We start from the raw sequence: 23,780 nt of genomic DNA, 5'->3' as shown, positions 1-23,780 counted from the left end.
GCAGAAGCTTCCTCTGCACTGAGTAAACCTCTGTCACGTGATGCATTCTGCCCCTGTATGAAAGCACTGACCGCATGCACATCATTGGGTTGGACCACGCCATAGGAGGCCATGCCTTCTTCATGACATTGCGTTAGGAGAAGAGACAAGCAGCGCTGAGGGAGCCTGGCTGTTGGAAAAAGGTAAGTGAAATATTAATTTTAATTGCAAGGGGAGTAGAGGAGGGGCAGGGGGAGAGAGGGAGACACACTTGTATTTAACCATGTTAGTGTTCCTTTAAACAATGAGCGTAAAAAGTACTCTAGGTATGCTTCCGGGTTTATGATAGGTGTTTTACTGCTGGATCTGCCACGATGCCACCAATCCTATCACGCATATCCAAAGCTGTCTTTGTGTTGTTTGGCCATTTATTATTATTATATTATTTATATAGCGCCATCAGATTCCGTAACGTTGTACAATGGGTGGACTAAAATGTATTGATCTATAATCATGTAGCCCATCCTTTCACTGGTCATGTATTTCTTTTGACTGTGATGGAATTTCATGAATTTCAAATGCACTACATAAAATGTTTTTATTTTATTTTTAAAAAAATATTCTATCTGTCTGATAAAAACCAAACACCCAAGCACCATAAAACCCTTTCACCCTAAAGCTTTCCAACACACATACCATGCCAGCCTGCAATACAAAGCTACAGCAGTAGGGGGAGATGTGCATGAAGCATGTGGGTATCGGACTAGCACTTCCTTATTAGGCATTAGTCAGACTGACTGCTGCTGTTTCATTCATCAGTAGGGGCGGAGCCAGGGCGGGGGAGCAAGGGGAAGCTTACCGGAGTAGAGAAGCACTCTGACGGCAGCAAGTTCTGGGAAAAAGCGAGGCGCCGGTTGCGGCCTTCCCTGTCAAATCTGGAAATGGGAGAAACAGCTTCAGAGAAGGTAGAATGAAGCCGGGAATGGAAATTGTTTATGGAATAAAGGAGGAGGTTTACTGTCCTTACTGTCCAGTGTTTTGCTGTGTATTTTGACCATGTCAGGGTTTTTGCTTCCCAGCAGCAACATGTCAGCAGTATTCAGAAACCCAGCATCACAGGGACAGACCCTGCTTACCTCTATACCAGATTGTTCTCTGATTTGGAATGTCTTGCAATGCTGCTGTCACATTGTAGCATTATTAGAACTACTGCACTTATAGAGGGGTGATGGTGGTGAGCAAACTAATAATATCTTAAAGGAATATAATATTCCATTATAATGCAGCTTTTAATGTTACTTTACCATTGTTTATTTTTTGGGGGGGTTAGAGGTGTTGTTTTTTCAATCTACAATGTGTACAAAAGTTTTTGTCTTTTGCGTAATATGTGAGTAAGCGTTGCTGTATGGTGATTGAGTTTTATTGCAAGTTGACACCGCCAAAAAACAGTAAAATTAATTGTATAAATTCTTTGGCTTGCAGTACTTTGTTTCTTTTAGAAATGTCACCCGTCATTTTGTACTTGAATCTTGTACATAGTTGGTGGTTATGTTCATTGTCAAGTGCGAGCGGTTAGACAAATCCCATTATGTCATGACTTGCAATGATGATCGCTACAGGGTTAAAAAAAGAGCCGTCTTAAAAATGTCTCCTGAAGTTCCATAAACTCCTGGCAGTGCAATGATTTTTGTGCCAGTACCGAAGTATTGTACAAATTCCTCCAAAACCAATCTCAAATGCTGGCCAGTCAACTGAGTCTCTTAAACCCTTACAAGATTTCAGCGCTCATGCACGAGAGAGCCCACATTACGTAAATTGCTAGATTGTAAGCTCACAGGCTGCCTTGCATAGTATGGTAAATATAGTATTTTTATATATTTTTTTTTATATGACAATATCAATTGTTGATTTGCAAATTGCAAGTCTGCTAATGTTGCTAAATGTAAACAGGGACTCAAAGCACCATAACCACCACAGCTCTTTGTAGATACAATGCTCACGGCATGTTTTCCCCGGTTTGTGTCAAACAGATTTTGACAGTTTGGAAAAGAAGAAACTAATAATATAGAAGAAGGTATTAGGATGACAATTATAGGCAGATAATGCATGCCTAGCCTCCTGCCCCTAGAGCACCAGCCTTTGTTAATCTGCTTAAGAACTAAGCAAGTTGTTTTTTTGTCAAACCGCTCGAATATTTGGCAGAAGCCAGGGGGACAGCTCTCTAACAGTGATCTGTAGTCGCAATGATGCTTAGAGTGCCCCATTAAGCAGATATATTGTTGCATTGCATGGTACACATCATTTTCCTTTTCTTTAAGGTAAATTTGGAAAATCTGAGGGAGGAAGGGAACAAGCACTTTAAATGTGCAGACTACAAAGCAGCGTTATCTTGTTACACAAAAGCAATCAGCCTCTCGACTGACAAAAATGACACCGCTATTCTATACAGGAACCGTGCAGCCTGTTACCTGAAACTGGTGAGTTTAGCTTTTTCTCTTTTTAGGTGTGAGACATAAGTATTCTATGAATAGAGACGAGAGTAATACTGGATGCTACATGAATGCAGGCGTTGAGAAACTGGTGTGTTTTGGTGCTGCTTTGCATGATAATATAGTTAAAATGTAGGAGAAGTTACCATTAAGGATATCAATTCTGTAACTGCTTTATTTTTTATTTTTTGCAGGAAGATTATTCTAAAGCAGAAGATGATGCATCAAAAGGTACACCTGTTTTTAAATTCAGTGTAAAGCTATTCTTGTTCAGGATGGGTACCAAAACAAAATACAAATATATTTTTAATAAATATATGTCTATCTGTAAAATTGTTCTTTTTGCAGCTATTGAGATAGATGGAGGTGACGTGAAGGCATTGTTCAGACGTAGCCAGGCCTCGGAGAATCTGGGCCGGATAGACCAGGCTATCCTAGATATTCAGCGATGCCTGTCACTGGAGCCCAAAAACAAAGCCTTTCAGGAGGCACTGAGAAAACTGGGAATCCGAGCGCATGAAAAGGTGGGCATGGTTTGAAAGGTTTTTAGAGGGGAGCATCAAGAGTGCCAAATATGTTGTGCATATATTATTTCTGGTTCATCTACTTCCCGAGGTTCTGCTGGGGAGAGATTTGCATCTATACATGCATGATTATATAACTTGTAATTATATTGTGGAACTAAATGTGGTCATATATGTGTTCAACAATAGTGGTAGATGTTTGGTGATATAGGCAAGCATTTTTGATTTTCAACAGCATCTTTGTCATATAATGCTGTTTTGGCTCTTGTATGGCTATCTTAACAAATGTGTCACTGATAAGGACCCAAATTCCATATATGACATTGAATACAATTGACTCTTAAAAACACCTTCTTTAGATTCTTCACTGTGTTTTAGGGACTCTGCACTGGGAATGTTAGGCCTACTACACTGTACTTTTTATAGTGAGCATTTGCCAATGGCCTGATGGAATATAATGCACATTTGACAAGCTAGTGGGAATTTAATTTTGCATCCTGATCCGTGGATTAAAAACAAATGATAAATAAAATTCGGGGGAAGGGGATTCATTTACCTATGGACCAGCACACTATAAAATTAGGAATACAGGGGGTGGAGTATGATTTTTGAACTAACCAGAAGTGCTTTGTACGAGCTCCTGCTATCGGTGTTGATTCCCTGGTGATATTTCAGACTCCCGAGCTGGGACCTTCAAGCTGAGGGGCTACCTACTTGGAGGACACTATGCTGTCTCGTTTGAGACTGCACACGAGATCTACAGTCACCTGAACCCGCAGCGGCTAATTGAGGCCTACTAATACCTGAGCTGGGGGTGCAGCCGACTCCCTCACTCCACTTAACCCTTTACAGCACTGCAAACCTCCTGCTCCCGGTGGGGGATATCCTGGTCCCGACAGGACTGAGCTGCTCCGACTCTACACGCTTACCGCCTGAAAACATCAGCCACAATCCACCCGTGGAACCAAGATGGCGGATGAGCATATCCCACACAATACGGTGCAACAGCATGCAGGGAAGCTGCCACACAACTTCTTGGAGCAGTCGCTTCAACGGATGGATGAGCTGTTTACCAGATTCTGGGCGACTCTGGAAAGTTGTGCGGCAGCCACACAGCGGCAATCTCAGGAGAGAAGTCAGAGGGGCGTAAGCCCGGGAGCGGATGGTCCTCCAGCGGGCTTAGACTCTAGTCAACACTCTATCCAGCCTAAGATCAGCCTGCCTAGGCTAAGGGCCTCAAGGGTATTAACCCCGAAGCGTTCAACCACACAGATGGAGCGTAACCCGCCGCATGCGACGATAAAAACCAGGGCCCTCCGTTACCCACATGGTGGGATGGACTTGGTCTCCCTGAGCCTCCAGGTCCGTGGCTCGAGGACGCTGGCCCTTATGCCAGAAGAATGGCCTATACTGCTCCCATCGTGCCGCAACCCTTGCCGAACCCCCTGCCCTCTTAAAGAACATCTCACACATGGGCATCAGCTAAAACTGGATTAGCTGAATGGGGCAGACCCCTCGCCGGCCTTACTGTGGGTACAGAGCCACTACAAGTTTACTGGATCTAGTGGTCTCCCCCGCGCATGACTCCAACGTGAATTGCATTACGCAGATAACCTTATTGTACATGCTTAGTTAGTCACACTTTGATAGTCACTCTGGTACTTCTAGTTTAACTTGTTTAGTTTAATATGCTTTTTTAAATGTTACATTAGTCCAGTAAATTGCGCTAGCATTGAAACATGCAAATCTTGCCTGTCACGCGGCATCGCTACCTAAGGGCAACTTCAGTATTATGTCCACCACTATCTCACATATCTAGTCTGGAGGGACGCAGCGGTCTCGACAAATTTTACAGTACTCCTACATACATATCTAGCCTGTCTGACAGCATTATTGTTTTGGGGGGCTAGCTAAAGCAGCATCGCAGTCTAATGGCACTCTCAGTAATGTTACAGTACTGACTAGGGTAAATTTACCAGGTTAAGCAACACTGTTCCTCACTACAAATCTTCCTAAAAGTTGTTTATAAGACAGTTGTAAAAGGTAATTGTAGCCTGCAATATTCAGTATGTTTATTCACTATAACAGTGAGAGCCTTTAACCCCTTAAGGACACATGACATGTCATGATTCCCTTTTATTCCAGAAGTTTGGTCCTTAAGGGGTTAAACGCTTTAATGTTAATCTTCATCTTTTTTATTTTTATTACAATCAGTCTAGATAGTTAAACCCTATGTGCAAATATGTCATCCTGCCAACCTAGACCTGTAACTGTAGCCTGTGATATGCACTAAAACAAGAAAACTAGATGTCTTTCTTGCACAGAGCATTATATGACTAATCTTGTTACCAAACCGAAGTGCTCTGACATTGTTATTCCTTATCTGTACAACGCTATCATCTCAATAAAAGAAATATTGACAAAAATATTTTTTTTTAAAATTAGGAATAAAAGTTTGTATTCCTAAAGCTAGTGTTCCTTTAAGCATTGGTAAGAAGTGATAAAGAGGCCAATAACATTGCAGTACAGTACTCTTGTAACATGGTTTCGATGTCTGTAATAACATTTATTGTAGATGGGACAAAAAGGGTAATTACTGGGGGGGATTGTGTGGTTTTTTTTTTCTCCTCTCCAAGTAACTTGAAATATACTTTATTTCAGGTTCGACTTATGGGCTCTACAGACTCCAAAGTGGACCAGATGTTTAAGATCCTATTGGATCCAAATGAAAAGGACACTGAAAAGCAACAAAAGGTATTTTGATGTTTGTTTATATATAATCTATCCGCATTGTGTGATCAAGTAACACTAGCACATTATTTAGTGTTTAATGCGTGAATGCCCAAAAGGTAGATCTGCAGATGTTGTAGAGCTACAACTGCAATGATGCAGAATTAAAAAATAAACTGTACACTGATGTGCATACATATGACAGCTGTGACCAGAAGACTTCCAATAACTGTGTGAAATATATACATTTGGTATATTGCTGCATTTAGGGGATGTTGGGTTTGTAGCAGTGCACAAGTCATTCCAACTTTTAGCAGTTTTATTTATGAAAAATAATCTTAATGCATGCTAATTAAATTCCCCATGAGACAGTTTTTATTTTAAAGTTATCCTAAATAAATACAGAAAAGAGAAACTGCAAATAAGCTCTTGTCTAAAAGTATTAAAAGGTCATTTAATAAGAAAGGGTGAATGAATACATTGTATAACTTATATACATTTAGTCCTATGGGAACCACTAATGAAGATATGGTGTGTTAGATATTGTCAGTTTAGGAAGGACCCCTCGGGACAGTGGAGGGTTTATGAAGACTTGTTTAAATCTCAAGAATTGTTACATGCACACATCAACTCACTGGCTGCTTTCATGTGTGTATTGCATGTTCACAGCCACATGTATTCCTCAACATGGAAATTCCTGTTGATCCACCTGTCATGGTTGATTATATATTTCCTACCTGTTCTGTGTTAAATTTTGTATGTATTGTTTTTGTATTTAATTGTACCCTTTTGTATCAATGCAATGTTTTGTGGACCCAGGACATACTTGAAAATGAGAGAAATCTCAATGTATCTTTCCTGGTAACATTTTTTTTTTTTATAAATAATATTATATTTGGTATCATCTGCTGTTCACCCCAATTGTCATGTAATTGTTTTTAAAATTGTGGCACTAAAAATAAAAAATAAATACATTTATATCCAATGTGGGCTCGACACTCGCATTCCTGTCCTTGCATCTGTGCTATTTTGTGCTTCAATATAATATCCTGGAGAAATGCACTCCGAGAGCCTGTAGTCTTTTGCTATAATAATTTCTTTATTTGTGCAATGGTGGTACAGTCAGCGTTTCAGTCCCTCTTGTACTTTTTTTCAAGACCTGAAACATTGACTGTACCAACTTTGCACAAATAAAGGAATTCATATTGCACAAGACTACAAGCTCTCGGCGTGCATATCTCCAGGATATTATTTTACATTCTAAAATAAATATAGAATAAAAATAAAAAAAGTTTGTCTCAGTTAAATTTGGAAGGTACCAAGATAAGATCATCATGATACAAGCATTCTTTCTGAGCTTAATCTTGAAAACATCTTGACAAAATCGGTTTGTGTACTTTTTGTGATTGAAAAATTGTTATATGGCAACACATGATCAGTTTTCACTTTGCTAATTAGTGTATATAACTGTTGACAAAACCTGACAAATTCCTAAGGATGTCCTTCCATTTAGCATTAAAACATTTGTAATGCTTCAGTGCTAACCAGACTTCTCAGTAACCCATCCCCTCTGTGCTGCTTGGAATACGGAGGAAGCATTAGCCTGAGCAGTAATAGTGCTAGTTCTGAAAAAGCAAACATGGCTTAAATTGCTTATTATGTTCCAGGCAGCCCAGAATTTGGTTGTCTTGGCACGAGAAGACGCAGGGGCAGAAAAGATCTTTCAGAGTGATGGAGTTCGTCTTTTGCAGCGCATGGTGGATACTAAGAAGCCTGACATGATATTGGCTGCTCTGAGAACATTGGTGGGACTTTGTACCGGTCACCAGTCCCGAGTAAGATACCCTACTTGAAAAATGATGATTTACCTTTTATTAACACTCTCTCTAACGCCTGCATTAACACTTCCAATGGAAAGTCTTTATTAAAGAGAACTACTGATGCACAAAGATGTCAAACTGTTTAGGAGTGATTTGACAAAAACTGTAGCTTTCCCCATGGCCTGGAGAGTGACTCCACTTTAGCTGACTTGATAATACTGAATTTACCCATTACTATTATCAATTTCAACTACTGCATGGCACCTATTGGCACTTGGCTAACTTGTCCTCAAAGCTCTCCACTGGCTAAATACTGCTGTCCCTGTTGGCAAATATTGACATTGATAATGTAATCTAAATCATCAATGCGGTCGACCAGGAAGTGGATTTCAGGGTGCCAAGGAGCCCCCAGTATTTAGTTTAACTATTCATACATGGTTTGACAAACAACCATGGTAAGGCAGTCAGAGACTCTTGGGCTCAACCTCCTTTCATGACATGCCTGCAAATTACTTAGACCTTAGGGGATTAATTGCCCGTAACACTGGGGCAACAATTTCTGTATGAATTCCTAAAATAAGTTTTTAAATGATATACATTTTGACTTTACTGTGCAGTAGAAAAAGTCAGTTTATATTTACTTTAGTGAAAACATGATTTGATCAGATATTATTTATTTTTTGCATTCTAGAACCCAATGATGTTTTGACTGTGCCTAACACAAGATCAGTCTAGGTTAACGGGTTCTTAGCAAACTATTTGTTCATATACTAGTTTAGAATCTTCTTTGAACCACAGTAAAGTATTTGGTCCTTTCGTACTAGTGATATGAAACATTTCTGCAGGCCATGGCTATTCTCAGTGTTGTGGGAATGGAGACGTTCTGTTCAGTGATGGCTGCGGACAATGAGCCCATCTCTCTTGCAGCGTGCAGTGTCCTGCATGCCATGTTCGATGCATTAAAGGAAGGCATGAAAAAGGATTTCCGAGGGAAAGAAGGTGCAGTTGTTTTGGGTAAGGAAAAAAAAAATTTGGCTTTCTAGAGCAGAAAGTGTGTGTGTGTGTGTGTGTGTGTGTTTTTTTTTTATAATTTTTATTTATATTTTCACCATCTTTTGAAAGATCCCTCCAAAGAGTTGAAATCCATGATCCATCATCTTCTGGAAATGCTGACCCAACCTAAAGTGTCGTCACATGGCAGGGAGAATGCTTTGAATCTACTAATTAAAGTTGTCCCCCGAAAATCACTACGTGATCCAGACAATGGAATGACTTTGTGGGTCATTGATCATGGTGAGTGCATCAATATTGTTTACACAACCTCAAAGCTGTCAAGAGTTTATAGAGGCATTTATGTGTGACAATCATACACAGACATAGTAATTCACGCTTAAAAGGACTGCACACTTCCGGGAAGATCAGTAAATGTCCCACTTGTGCAACCAAGGACCGGGGTGACCCCTTGCTGATAAAAATGTGAAATTAAAGGATCCAGGCACTTCAGCAGGAACTGCAGACTTTAATCAAAATCAGGAAACTGAGTGATGACGTTTCAGCCACACAATGTTGTCTTTATCAAAATCAAGACTCTCTCTGTATCCTTTACTTTCATAAGTCATACAAAACCAAGCATGGGTTGTACACAGGGTGTATATTGGATTCTTGTATAAATCAAATGAAAAGGAAGTAGATATAGAGTGATTTGATGACTGAAAAACACAGATGGCACACGTGGTCCCTGCTATCTTCATAAACTGTCTGACTTACGTCTTATAGATTTCTCAACAGAGCAGATAATACACGTGTAGAAATTGACTTTCACTGTTACCCATGTTGTGATGTTTTTTTGTGTGACTTGTTTAAGTAAGGAGTTAGAGGCCAAAAGAACCATAAATTCGGCCTATCCATGTTGTTTAAAGGTGATGAGAACTGTTCTGTTTTTATTTATTTTTTTCCTCCAGGATTAAATAAAATTCTCGAAGTGGGGGGTTCTCTTGTGGAGGTTCCAGGGAGTTTTGCTGTCACAGACACAACCAGAATGAGCGCATCTGTGCTCCTGAGCAAGCTTTTTGATGATCTTAAATGTGAGGCAGAGCGCGAGAACTTCCACAAGCTCTGTGAAGAGTATGTTCGGTAAGGAAAAACACTGGGACAAAGTTCTGTATGGAAATGGTCTTTTATGCGAGTCTCATTTAATGTTGTTGAAATTTCAAGCATCAGACTTTTCTTCCTTTTTCTTTTCCTGTAAGTGATCAATTGCTTTCATGTGCACAGGAGCTGGTTTGAAGGGCATGGACTGGATGGAAAACTGCGTGCAATACAGACTGTGTCATGCCTTTTGCAGGGACCCTCTGATGCTGGGAATCGAGCCCTTGAACTTTCTGGTATAATGGAAAGTATTATAGCTCTTTGTGCCTCCGAACGAGAGATTGATCAACAGGTTTCAGTAGAGGCACTAATCCATGCTGCTGGCAAAGCTAAGCGAGCCTCTTTCATCACTGCCAATGGTGTTACACTACTGAAGGACATTTACAAAAGGAACGAGAATGGTGCAATTCGTATTAGAGCCCTGGTGGTAGGTGAACCTAGTGTTTATTGTCCTTAAAGATGCTGTTCTACCCACGTTTCAGAATGGCATGCAGTATTCTGTAATATGTGTTTGGTTTAACGCTATTCTAGAACGTTAACTCCTTCTCTGTATTGCAGGGTCTGTGTAAGTTGGGATCCGCGGGAGGAACAGATTTCAGTATGAAACAGTTTGCTGAAGGATCCACACTGAAGCTAGCAAAACAGTGCTGCAAGTGCGTTCTTTCATTGTACTTCTGGAAACGAATGTGTGGCACATACATAATGTTTAACTAGACTAAACCATTTTGAAGGCGTTAATCCCATCCTTTTATAAGCTATATTGCTTTCTTTGCAGGTGGTTGTGCAATGAGACTATTCAGCCGAGCACACGGCGCTGGGCTGTGGAAGGCCTGGCTTACCTAACGTTTGATGCAGATGTTAAAGAAGAGTTTGTTGAAGATAAGGCTGCCTTGAATGCAATGTTCAATTTAGCAAAGGTACAACGTGACCATTGGACTTTCAGCTTGACACCTGCAAAACGAGGAGCTTTACTACTGCTTCCTGAGAGTCTAGTCCATGCATTATCAATGGCCTCGTTGAAATGTATTGTTCATAACAGCTTAATTATATTACAATTTTACAGTGGGCATATAAAAATGGTTAATAGATAGATTAAAGCAAACAGAAATTAGGTGAGGGGCCCTTGCTTGAATGAGCTTACAGCCTAGAAGGGAGTCAGAACAGTTCAGCATGTTAAAGAGCAGCACCTTCATTTGGGGGAAGAAGGGGTAGGGGTGTATACTTGCCTAACGTTCTCTCTTCTCAGGCCCAGATTTTCATTTGTTTAGTTTGTTGAAAATGATTGTACCCTGTGGTCCATGGAAGATATCACAAAGATATCCTTAAAGTTTCTGGTGCATTTGCTATGTACCAGAAAGTTTGTGTTTCATGAAAAGATGCTTTGTCTCATTTACTATAGCAAGTCAAGTCTGTTAGGAAATGGCAAGGTGTGCCAAACAGAAGATCATTAGTTCCTTCTTTTTTTCCCATAACCAGACACATACATACAAGAACAAAGTAGTCCCTCTATTGTCTTATGTACTGAGAAATGATAGTGCTGCTTAAAGGATTACTACAGCATTAGGAATACAAACATGTTTTACTTTTCTCCCTCTGGCATACTGGTCTCGCCGATGTCACCTTGTTTCCTCTGGCTGAGATCATCAATCCATAGGGATTGCTGCTCTGTGCCATTCAGCATCTCCTTATAGAGATTCATTGACTCAATGCATCTTAGTGGGGAGCATTCTGTGTCTCCATGCAGAGCATGGAGATGCTGAACATCGGTCCTGCAATCTTTGCAGGGCCTAATCCAGTAAATCCCTCTGTTGGCTGTCTGAATGGCAGCTACTAGAGGTGGCATTAGGCAGCAGTGTAAACAATGTCTTTTCTCTGAACAGGCAGAGTTTAAACTGATTAGGCAGTAGGGATCGTCTCTTTAAGCTGTGGTTGTTCTGGTGCCTTTGGAGGTAGAATAAGCAGGTTTGTGTCTTACTTTCTCTTATATTTTCTGCAGTCAGAAGACAAGACCGTGCTTTTTGCAGTTGCATCTACCCTTGTGAATTGTACGAACAGCTATGATCGTGAAGAGATTAATCCCCAAATGCTGGAACTAGCGAAGTATGCCAAGCAGCATGTTCCAGAGGAACATCCAAAGGTGAGTGGAAACCTGTTTAGCCAGTACTCATTAATATTTCCCAACTTTCCACATAAAATCATTTAATTGTATTAGATTTCAGGCCTTAATACTGCTGGCACACAATGTTTCATTGCATTTTATTCTATAGGGTAGAACACTGAAACTGTTTAAAATGGTCCATTAATGTCCTTCTGAGTTCTTCCATATATTTCATTCATTATTATTGATCTCTCATTTTCACTTTACTTTGTAAATTCTCCCCAAACCTGCTTCCAAGAGTTCTCTCCTGTTGATCCCTGTTAATGATGGGCCATGATTCACTCCATCAGACACGCTGCAACATTCATACTTACAAACATTCCATTAAATCCATCTAGTCAAAGTTTAGTCACGTTCTTACAATCCCCTAAAACAAATTGCACGCACACATCTTGATCCCTTATGAATTTTGTCTCACTTTACTTTGAACAGTAATCTCTTGTAAGCAGGCCTTTTATTTTGCTTGTACTGTACATTACATGAACTGTTTCACTTCTGGAAACTGGATGATGCTGCATTATACAATATACATATATCTTTATCAGGATAAGAAAGAATTTGTTGAGATACGGGTTCACAAGTTGCTGGTGGCTGGAGTGGTGTCTGCTTTATCCTGCATGGTGAAAAATGAAAGTCCAGCATTAACAGATTCCTCCAGGGAACTGATATCGAGGTACGTCATACCATCTGGAAGCCACAATTATTTGTCAAACTCAACTATAAGTACTCAGTCAATATTGTGTTCTCTAGTGGTCACTGAGTTTCTTAAAATGTAATCATTTCTAGGGTCTTCTTGGCTTTAGTGGAAAAGGCTGAAGACAGAGGAAATGTTGTTGCCCAAGGTGGAGGAAAGGTAACATTATAACCTCTCACTCTTCATACTCTCCACATCAAGTGCATGCGCTCTCTATCTCTCTCTCTCCCCCCCCCCCCTCTCTCCCTCACCCCCCTCCCCCAATCCAGCCACGGGCCCATCAAGACTCACTCTCATTTCATCAGTCCATAAAACCTTAGAAAAATCAGTCTTGAGATATTTCTTGGCCCAGTCTTGACGTTTCAGCTTGTGTGTCTTGTTCAGTGGTGGTCGTCTTTCAGCCTTTCTTACCTTGGCCATGTCTCTGAGTATTGCACACCTTGTGCTTTTGGGCACTCCAGTGATGTTGCAGCTCTGAAATATGGCCAAACTGGTGGCAAGTGGCATCTTGGCAGCTGCACGCTTGACTTTTCTCAGTTCATGGGCAGTTATTTTGCGCCTTGGTTTCTCCACACGCTTCTTGCGACCCTGTTGACTATTTTGAATGAAACGCTTGATTGTTCGATGATCACGCTTCAGAAGCTTTGCAATTTTAAGAGTGCTGCATCCCTCTGCAAGATATCTCACTATTTTTGACTTTTCTGAGCCTGTCAAGTCCTTCTTTTGACCCATTTTGCCAAAGGAAAGGAAGTTGCCTAATAATTATGCACACCTGATATAGGGTGTTGATGTCATTAGACCACACCCCTTCTCATTACAGAGATGCACATCACCTAATATGCTTAATTGGTAGTAGGCTTTCGAGCCTATACAGCTTGGAGTAAGACAACATGCATAAAGAGGATGATGTGGTCAGAATACTCATTTGCCTAATAATTCTGCACTCCCTGTAAAGTGTTGGTACTGGATCGGAGGTTATAGGAGGAGCGAACAGCCGGGGAGAGCATTCTGCTCAGGTAGGGTGGGAGCTTCCCAGAAAAGCTCTTGAACACAAGGCTGGATAGATGAAGGGTGTGTCTGGATTCCAGCGACAGACCGTTTAGTTATTTTAGCATGTCACAATGGTGGGTCCTGTAATTACTTTGTAGCACAAAGTGGCAGAATGAGTTATACAATGTATTAAGTTTATTAAGGTGGGTTTGCAGTGCAGATGCGTATACTACATCCCCATAATCAATGATTGGCATCAGCATTTGCTGTACAATCTTTTCCTTTACAGTAGGGCTTAGGCAGGATTTGTTTCTGTACAGGGCACCTAGTTTTGGATAAAGTTTAGATGCAAGTTTTTCTATGTGGAGGCCAAAAGATAGTTTGATAGAACATTGTAGTAATATATGCATTCCGCTAATTATACAGAAAGGCAAAATAAAATGTGTGTATATTGCGTGTTAAAGCATTTTTGGAATCCTTAAAAGATCATGGGGTTTTAAATAACAAGACCATTTTTCCTTTGAAATAACACACATTCCTTTGGCTATTTCTGATTCAGGCTCTGATACCTCTGGCTTTGGAAGGTTCAGATATTGGCAAGACAAAAGCAGCTCAGGCGCTGGCAAAAATCACCATCACCTCAAACCCAGAAATTGCCTTTCCAGGTGAAAGGGTAAGGACGTATGAAATGCCTAATGATTTATTAATGCTGTCATGGAATCTGTGCCAACTCTCCATATTGCAGTGTAACACATATAACGTGGATTACATTGAAGTTCAAATGTTAATTTTACTTACACATTATGCTGGCAAAGTCTCACCCGTAAATGTATGAATTAAAATATATAATGGTCTGAAAATGTAGTTTGCCTTCTACAAGATGGCCATTAAAAGTCAGTTGTTCTGTGGTAGGTATTTTCTAAAACTGCATGCTGGTTTTGCATTAGCTAATTATATTTAAAAAATTCAACATTTATTTTGTTTGTTTCACAATGGTGTGAATTTGCTTGCAAAATGTTTAGCTGGTAAAGAGAGACTTATTCGGGTTAATCAGCTACCGCTGGAAAACATAAGTACATGCTCTCAAATGCATATGCATTATGCTCCACCACTTTTAACCTCTGATGTAAAAATCACCCTGCTTCTCCCCTTATGTCTCAGATTGTCCAATTCCAATTCCCCAATAGATTTACGAGGTTATCCGGCCTCTAGTCAGTCTGCTCCACCTTGATCGAACAGGACTACAGAATTTCGAGGCATTAATGGCACTAACAAATTTGGCAGGGATCAATGAGAGACTAAGGTACCTGCTATACATTTGATTCATTAACCTTGTGTATTGTGCATTCTTTGTCACACTTTTTGTATTTATTTTTTTGCTTGCAAAAGAGTCATCCTGCCGTAGAATAGAATGTTCTAAGCAGCCAGCCTTTTGCAACAGCTGCTTTTCTGGAAGCATTACCAATTTTCAAGGCACCAAGTAGTAGACCTATAAAGTATGTTGTTGTTTTTAGAGTTTAGAAGTACTTGAACTGCTTACCTGCTAAGATTAACCCAAGGACTTGACAAATCGATCACCATTGCTACACACACATAGCTGCTTTAGGGCTACCATCATTGAGAGGTATAATATGGGGATGGTGTTGTCAGTGATGCCTGTAATGTGTGGGCCCACCCCACCCACTGAATGCATGTTTTAGCCTGTTGTCAAGCTCACAACCAGGGCCGGTGCAAGGATTTTTGCCGCCCTAGGCAAAAAAAAAATTGCCGCCCCCCCCCCCCCCCCCCATATGTCCTGCCCACCATGTGACATCACAATTCCCTGCCCATATGCTCTGCTATATGGGCCAACGTCAGTCTTCACAAAGTGTCTTTTATCTGAAAAGACTGTGTTTACATTAAATAAGCCTACAGGCACAGTCTATAGACGCCAGAACCACTACATTATGCTGTAGTGCTTCTGGTGACTATAGTATCCATTTAATGTGAGGTAAATTAGAGATTAGTGCCACTAATAATATATTGGATTGCCTACTTACCACCAGATGAGGACAAGAGGCTGATGATGGGCTCAGTCTGGCTCCACAGGTCTGGTGTAGAAGAGGCTCTCTGGAGACAACAATTAACGAACAGGGCCCATTACACAGCTCAAGGTCTGGGCCCCCAGGGCTTGACCGTGAGTATGCCTACAATGCCCACCCATAAATACTTATATGGCCCACCCATGAGTTCTCTCACAGGAAGTGGAGTTTATGTGTGTAGGGGATGTTTTATGTGTTATTGTAGAGGATGCAATGTGTGTGTGTTCTTATGGAATGTAGTGTACCAATTTGTGTAAGGGATGTAGTGTGTTTATAGGGGATGCAGTGTGTGTTTGCGTGTAAGGAATGCATTGTATGTTTCTGTGTGTGAGTGTGTGTATAAGGGGTGCAAGGTGTGTTTTTGTGTATGTAATTGAATGCAGTGTGTGTCTGTAAGGGGTGCATTGATTGTGCAAGAGATGCATTTTGTTTCTGTGTGTGTGAACGTAAGGGATGCAATGTGTGTTTCGGGTGTGTCTGTGTGTGAGTTGGAATGCATTGTAGGTTTCTGTGTGTGTGTGTGTGGGGGGGGTGATGCATTATGTATGTGTGTAGTGTCAAAGAGAGGGTTTGTGGGGTAGGATAGGGACTGAGAGGGGAGCAGCTCTTTATTTATTTATTTTTAAATCATAGTGCTCTCCCCTCCTGTCAGTTATTGATTTCCCCTTCCCTCCTGTCCCTCCCTGTTCTCCCCTTCTGTCCCTTAGTGCTCTCCCTTGGCCCCCTGTCCCTCTGCAGTCCCCCCTTGGTGGTCTTCTCACTCCCCCCTTAGTGGTCCTCCCCCTCCCAAACCCCTTAGTGGTAATCTCCCCCCCCAGTGGTCCTTACCCTCTCCCCCCCCACACCCCCCGCCCCCCTTAGTGGTCTTTACCCTCCTCCCCTCTCCTTAGTGGTCCTCCCTCCTTACCCCCCTTTGGTGGTCCTTCCCCCCCTTAGTGGTCCTCCCTCTCCCAAACCCCTTAGTGGTCCTTACTCCCCCCTCCCCTAGTTGTCCTTATCTCCCCCCCCCCTCCTCCGCTAGTGGTCCTTACCCCCCCCCCTCCCTTCATGGTCCTTACTCCCCTCTCCCCTCATAGACCTTACCCCCCACCCCTCATGGTCCTTACTCCCCTCTCCCCTCATAGTCCTTAACCCCCACCCCTCATGGTCCTTAATCCCCTCTCCCCTAATGGTCCTTACTCCCCTCTCCCCTAATGGTCCTTACCCCCCCCCTCCCCTTCATGGTCCTTACACCCCCCCCCTCCCCCCCTTCCTGTCATTCCGCCGGCTGCCGGGGACAGAAAACAGAGGTTCCTGTCCCTTGTTCCACGCCGCCCGGCCACGCTACATTGAGAGACCGGCAGGAGGGAGCTCTCTGCGCCTCCCTCCTGCCGGTCACTCAAACCCGGCCGCCCTCCATACAGCAATGCCGCGCCGCCTGGGGCTTGCTAAAGCGCTCAGGCGGCGCAGCATGAGGAGCCGCGGCGGGGACCTTACAGGTGGCGCCGGCCCTGCTCACAACACCCTATCTGGCCAGCCCCCAACCTACAGGACCATGCAGAGAGCACTACTGAAGCACTCTCTGCTTTGTCCTAGTGTCCATTCACAGGGTGGCTGCATTTAGGAGCACCAGGGAACAAAATCAGGATGGCACCTAGAATGTTGTCTCCTTTACGATGCCAGTTGAAGCTGCTACTATAAATAACACCATAGTATTAAATGGACAGAATCCGCTGCAACACATTGAACATTGGTTGTTTTTTATTTAGCTTATTTTCTTTGGGAGGAAAGATTTTTCTTCCACTTTTTAAGACAAATCTATGTTGTTGAAAGAAGTTTACTGTAAATTGGATGTCTTTCTCTAGCTTAGTACCAGAATCTGTTTTCTTGGGCCAATTTGATTCTAGAGGTTTTTACTCATGGGAAGGTCTAGAGTACAATATATTGAAAGCAGACTAAATAGAACATTTCCTGCTGCTTGATTTTTTTTTTTTTTTTTTCTTTTTTTGCTTCTGTAAGGCTTTGGTAAAACATAGGTGGCACAATGTCTTCCTGCATCCATCTAGTAAAAGCACGTTGAGCATATTAGATGTTTAGGTTTTGACACAGCTTTTGATTTATCAGGTTAAATGTCCTTAAAAGGAGAAGCCAATGAAGCCATCTGCAATAACACCTATACATAACTTTTAGAAAATAACATTTCTACAGTTAATTTAAAAGCATAAGAAATAACTTTTTCATACCTTGAAAAGCCTTGGAATGTGTGATGTTATACTCTTTCTAAACACGGACTTGTAAACTAGCAACCCTTTAAATATTTTAATAATATCACTTATGGGTTCCAGAGGGATTGAAATAAGTATTTTGTTTATATTTTTTCTCGGGTTAAAGGCTCGCCATGTTAATATACATCTATATGACCCAAATATACTAATATGCAATCTGACGTTCTTTATAAAAAAAATATGCATTTATTCTACTACAAAAACATAAAACAATATACTTAATACATGGTATTTCTTAATGACGTTACAGAGAGAAATCTTTGATGTAGACGTCTATGTATCAGGGACACACCGGGAGAAAAGAGCAAAGAGTAGGAGAAGAGAGCGCGGTCCTTTTGACCACTGTTCTTTAATAGGCCAAATTACATCATAACTTTTAAATTAAATTGCAAAGACGAGGAAAAGGAACCACACTCAGGTCACTTAAGACAGGGTGCTTAGCTGAACCAAGGGCCAGCACAAGCCCAGGAGATAAATACCAGTGTTAGAACAAAGGGTCCAGGGACTCCAATGTCTTCAGGCACCTTTATTAGAACATGTGGGACACTGCAAAGATTTGACTCCCAATGGAGTCTTACTAGTACAGAAACTACCACTTTTTTAACCCATTTAACATCCATACCATAATATGTATAAAATAGGACATAGGATATATAATCTATAAATATGCTCCTAGTTTTTGCACCAAAAACACAATGATTATGATGGTGCATGCACAAAAAACACTGCATAAACACAGAATACATTGAACCCTGTGTGTTTGTTCTGTCATGCCATAAGGGGGCTAAACACTGCCCCCAATATGGTCACTACCTAGTTTCTCACATTAAGTGGAATGCATGGGGTGGATTCCACAATTGCAAATATTAGATGCCTTCCGAGCCATCTATTAAGTTGAAGGGGAGTGGTACCTGGCTTACTCACAACCTTGCGATCAGCTATAAGAAATCAGGTGTCCTTAGCATAGCATCCTGTGTTATCTCATTACCAAACAGATGATTGCCCATCAATCCTGCTGATGGAGCACGCAAAAAACTGAAGGTGGGAGGGTTTTCTAGAGGTGTTATACTGCTAAAGCTAATTAGAGGAAGGAATCTCATTTACAAATTCTAGGTCCTTGCTAAGTACCTGTTCAGTTATGAAAAAAATACCCAGATATAAGTACTGCTGCTTTATCTGATGGAAATAAATGTTGTGGCCCCCTACACTCAGATTAAACTAAGGTTTAACGTGTTGCAGATCCAAGTAGTCAAATTTCCCACCTGTAACTCTTCTAGCTGCCACTATGTGCTGACCTTATTTGGGCATCAAAAACTTATTTGGACATCGCCTGATTTTTATTTTTGATTATTAAGGGGTGCTTATTATGCGTTAGTTGTTATAAAGTACTTTTGATATTTTTTGATGTGCAGGAGTAAGCTCATTAAGGAGAAGGCTGTACCAATGATAGAGGGCTATATGTTTGAAGAGCATGAAATGATTCGAAGAGCCGCAACTGAGTGCATGTGCAACATGGCCATGAGTAAAGAGGTGAGTAGAACACATACCTTTTAATACATAACAAGAGACACAAATAAATCTATTGTATATTTATTGTGAAGCTCCGTGGAAATGTTGGAATTGTAATTAACAGTAGTCTGGACAATGTGTAGTTGATTTTTTTTTATTTTTTTTGGATTTTTTTTTAATTCTTTATTTTTGTAGTGGGTACGATTATAACAGTTGCTTATGAGGTACCCTAAAAGACATTCCTCTAGCACATTATGAACAGTTTAAACATAGGGGTAGACAGTATATCTTGCACTTTTTTTTTTTTTTTGTAGTAAGGAGAGAGACAGTATAGGTTTACGTTGCTTAGATAGTTTCAAAACATAGCATAACACAACATCACTTTTTGCCGGCACATTTTTATATGATTTGAAGTTAACAGTGGACTACGCTTATTTAAGATGACATGCTTTTAACAGGGCTAGTCGCGCTTTAAGGTTATAGATCTGTAGCTTGTGTGTAGTGCGACATGTATGTCTTAAAACATAGTGAAGTGGTGAGCAAATTACTGTGCCAGCAGAGGCAGCATTATGCTACGGAATTCCGGTTAGTGTTTCAGGTATCATGCATATGTAGCTTATTGAGGTAAAGAAAATATAACGAGAAAGAAATAAAATTAAACTGTATGCTTATCTCTTACGATTAGTATACAAGCGAGGTATGCCACCCCGAGATGCTTTAGTAGTGAGATTATTTGGTACAATGTCGCAGTCAGCAGGCATATCAGATGTTCAACAGAAATGTCCATCTTGGCATTCAGTTAGGTGTAGAGGGGCGATTTCTCCTGGCTGTGGGTGGTGTGATTGTTGGTCCGGCAACCTTCTGTGCAGTCAGCCTGTGCCTGTCATGGGCAGGATGCATTCCCAGGTTTTGGGATGGCTTGGGAGGCTCAGTAACCTTAGCTGGGTCGGTGTTCTTTTTAGGTGCTGTAAGGAGAGATGCTGGCAGCTCACAGAAGTTGAGTTTTAGTGTCCTTATTATTAACGGTCCTCCCCGGTTCCGTCGATGCAGGTGATCAGCCTGTAGTGGCTCAGGTCTTGGCGCCTTCACACATGGCCTCCACCATCTTGTTTTTGGTGCCTGAATTGTGGGTCTTGGCGGCCCCGCCGCGCCTGATTTGCCATGCGGTGGTCTGGTCTGGTCTTGAGGGTGGGGACCGGGATCACCCCCCTTCCCCCCCCCCCCCCCCCCCCCCGGGCCAAAGGTCTGGCATATGGTTGAGTACTGGTTGGCAGGATAGTGGGGCAGCGGCCGTCCGCCCCGCTCACCGCTGGTGTAGGCCTCGGTACTGCCAGTGATGAGTCTTCCTCCAGGGGACTGTAGCCCTACGGGCCAGCCTCACCCTGGGTCCTGATCCCTCTGCCCGCTGAGGGCCACCGTTGCCGGTCGATTTTGTATCGAAAGTCGTGTTATTACGGCTTATTTAGTCCGGGGCCGCAGGAGCTGGTCTCCCCTGCGGCCGTCCAGCTCGGCGGTCCGGCCCCGCCCCCCCGTAGTTGATTTTTTTTTTTTTTTTAATGCATTTATTTAAAAAAACAAATATATTTTAAACACAATCACGCCAGATTTTGGCTGCTTTTATAGCCAAGATCTATGTACCATGACTTCTAGAAATCTCAGCCATCCTTGCCACACATTATAGGTAATAAGTATTGTTTTGTTAAACTTCTACTATAGCAATCAAGTAAGAACGAGCAGTATGTGATGGACATTTTTATTTAATTTTCACTTCTTACAATATTGTAAATGTACTTAATTTTTCAAACAATCTAGATGAAAAATATGAGTGTATCCTCTTAACTGATACATCATTGATGTAACTTTACTGAACTATGGAATAATACTTTGAAGCAAGCCTAAAGGCAGCCAGAGCAACCTGTCAAATGTAAGCCGCCATCACTGGCTACCCATGCTGTACATTTCTAGCACTGTAGCTCATAGGTGCCATAAAATTCCTAATTGTGGATATTAATATCTTACTAGATAGATTATCCTTTCTACTGAAAACCTGTAATAAATATTTTCCTGTTTTTCCAGTTTGAGATAATTGTGAAATGTTTATTTAGGTGCAAGACTTGTTCATGGCAGAGGGATCGGATCGCCTAAAGTTAATGGTGTTATACAGCGGCGAAGATGACGAGCAGTTACGCCGTGCTGCATCTGGCACACTAGCCATGCTGACTTCCACGGATCCAGAGATCTGTCGAAGGATTCCACAAGTGGTAAGAATGAAAACCTCTGTGTAATGGTATTAGCAGAGCATATGATAATGTTCAGTACTTATGTGCTGGTTTATGGATGTAAGAGAAGTTGATTTAAGACAGGGCTGGATTGTTTCACAAAAAAATTAAATAAAATGGGATAGTGCTATGGTGATTAAATATTATATATATATATATTTGTGCTCGGAATTTAATACGTAATGGATGTATCTGAAAGGGCAAAGTTGGTTGTGGTGTGCCGAAACCAACGTACGAGTGGGCCTGTAAATAAAAGAGGGCCCACCAAGGAGAATGTAATGATAACAGGGTGTAGGTGGGTGGGGACAATAAACTGGAACGGCAGAGGCCTTTCTACATATATATCTCCGCTATACCACCACAAATTCACAATAATACTTCTAAATACAAGAATACCAAGGAAAGTGAAAGCGCACACCAAGTGAAATCGTATATATTAGAATTACCCTCCCTGGATATTGATAAAGGAGAAAATGTATCGGCTCTATTTAAAAGTAGTGGGCTGGCAGTATCTACATCGACCATCAGTTTGTGGAAGTGATCAGTATTACCATTGCTAAATGTCATCTGAATTTTCCTCAATATTCTAATGTAGGTTATGAGGTGAGACAGAGACAGCAGGTAGTTGAAATGAGATATAGCAAATGTATTAAAATATATCAAATCTTAAATTATGCTTAAAATCATCATCCACATAAGCACAATCACAACGCGCTTCGACTGGAGTCTTTATCAAGTTGCAAAACTGTGCATCAAGGGCTAGATTGTTCAGCAGACTTCTCTGGACACATTGAATGGCACATATTTATTTATAAAAAAAAATTACCAGGAAAGGTACATTTCTCTTGGTTTTCAAGTATGTCCTGGGTATGCATTATACATACACCAAGTGTCACATGCATATCCTTTGGGTTTATCATCCCACGAGGGTAGAAGATCAGCATACCTTACCTGATCTCTCTGAACGTACACAACTAACATTCTCTTTTCTTTTTCTTTTTTTTCTTCTGTGTGTAAACTGTAATGTAAAAACGTGTTCAAGGGAAAACTATTGTCTCCAGATACTGTTTAACTGGGCATACATTGATTTATTCTGATCTGTGCCTTTTCAGACTGCTCACTGGTTGGAGATTCTCCAGGCCCTGCTTCTTAGCGAGAACCTAGAATTGCAGCATCGTGGAGCAGTTGTTGTTCTTAATATGATTGAGGCTGACCGGGAGTTGGCAGAGAAGCTAATGGAGAGTGAAATGTTTGAAATCCTAACCGTGCTATCGAATAAAGAGGAAGAAGAGAAGACCAAGGCAGTGGCCAGAGCAGCCAAAGAATGTTTGAGCAAAGCATTGGACTATGGTTTAATCAAACCCAATCTGTCTCCATAGTCAGATTGAAGAGCTGTAACTCTCCAAGGAGTGAAACAATGTTTCCCTCCTCTTTAGGGCAAAAGACCTCACTTGCATTATTAGCAAAGGTTTGCTAAAATTTATACAACCTTATCCGACCAAGTACATCAGAATTTTTATTTTTTTTAGGCTTACTTTCTTCAGTTGAAGGAGGTAGGTTGTGCAAGAAAGCACTCAATGTACAAATAATAATTTAGTTTGGGTGAAAATGGGTTTACCCACAAGTCTTAATAGCTCTATCATCTATGGTCCCTTTAATGTTCTATGAAATATTTCTCTTGACTATGTTGAAATCTCTTTAAAAATTCCAACACACTGAAAAGAAATAAGACAAAGTAGGGACTACATTGTCCAATTGGGAAAGGCAACATTGCTGCCATCAGTGCTAGCAATGGCTGTGGAAAAGAGGCATCATCTTGTACAGTTGTTGGAGTTGGGCTATGGAGGATCCAGCAGGCTTGTCAGACCTCGGTGTTGTATTCTCACACATGTTTGAGAGTACCGTTGTGACCTAAGCTTTTGGCACATGAATAACCAAGAGATGAAGAAAGAAGACCTTGGTTTTATTAACGGAGAGCTTCAGGTAAATGTTTTACCTTTTCCATCACTCCCACGATGCCACACACAAAAAAGTAGGATGCCACCTATGAGGGTCTTTGTATATTATGCAAGAACCTTCAAAAGTGTCTAGCTGCTTTTTATATCAGGGCTTCCC

At 41.3% G+C, this 23,780-nt stretch overlaps 1 protein-coding gene across 1 annotated transcript; it reads left to right on the top strand.

Annotated features, from left to right (window-relative positions):
- The first annotated feature begins 785 nt into the window (after positions 1 to 785).
- On the top strand, positions 786 to 23,239 carry UNC45A (unc-45 myosin chaperone A). Its single transcript, XM_063448929.1, has 20 exons — positions 786 to 944; positions 2,298 to 2,456; positions 2,663 to 2,699; positions 2,817 to 2,992; positions 5,654 to 5,746; positions 7,390 to 7,557; positions 8,388 to 8,556; positions 8,665 to 8,835; positions 9,504 to 9,675; positions 9,817 to 10,117; positions 10,249 to 10,343; positions 10,466 to 10,607; positions 11,687 to 11,827; positions 12,394 to 12,521; positions 12,635 to 12,701; positions 14,092 to 14,205; positions 14,720 to 14,835; positions 19,290 to 19,407; positions 21,492 to 21,647; positions 22,778 to 23,239. Exons 1-20 carry the CDS (start codon positions 921 to 923, stop codon positions 23,042 to 23,044), a joined length of 2,814 nt encoding a protein of 937 aa, XP_063304999.1. The 5' UTR covers positions 786 to 920; the 3' UTR covers positions 23,045 to 23,239.
- The last annotated feature ends 541 nt before the right edge of the window (positions 23,240 to 23,780 follow it).

The sequence above is a fragment of the Pelobates fuscus genome, chromosome 3, assembly GCF_036172605.1.
Source record: "Pelobates fuscus isolate aPelFus1 chromosome 3, aPelFus1.pri, whole genome shotgun sequence".
Taxonomy (NCBI): Eukaryota; Metazoa; Chordata; class Amphibia; order Anura; family Pelobatidae; genus Pelobates; species Pelobates fuscus.
Note: the sequence above shows the minus strand (reverse complement) of the source record. Positions and strands in the feature narration are given on the sequence as shown.

Excerpts from the sequence above, each read along its gene's own strand:
- UNC45A (XM_063448929.1), top strand. The coding sequence starts at position 921 with ATGGGAGAAACAGCTTCAGAGAAG. Across the intron at positions 2,700-2,816 it reads AGAAGATGATGCATCAAAAG|CTATTGAGATAGATGGAGGT; the intron begins GTACACCTGTTT and ends TTCTTTTTGCAG. Across the intron at positions 7,558-8,387 it reads GTACCGGTCACCAGTCCCGA|GCCATGGCTATTCTCAGTGT; the intron begins GTAAGATACCCT and ends ACATTTCTGCAG.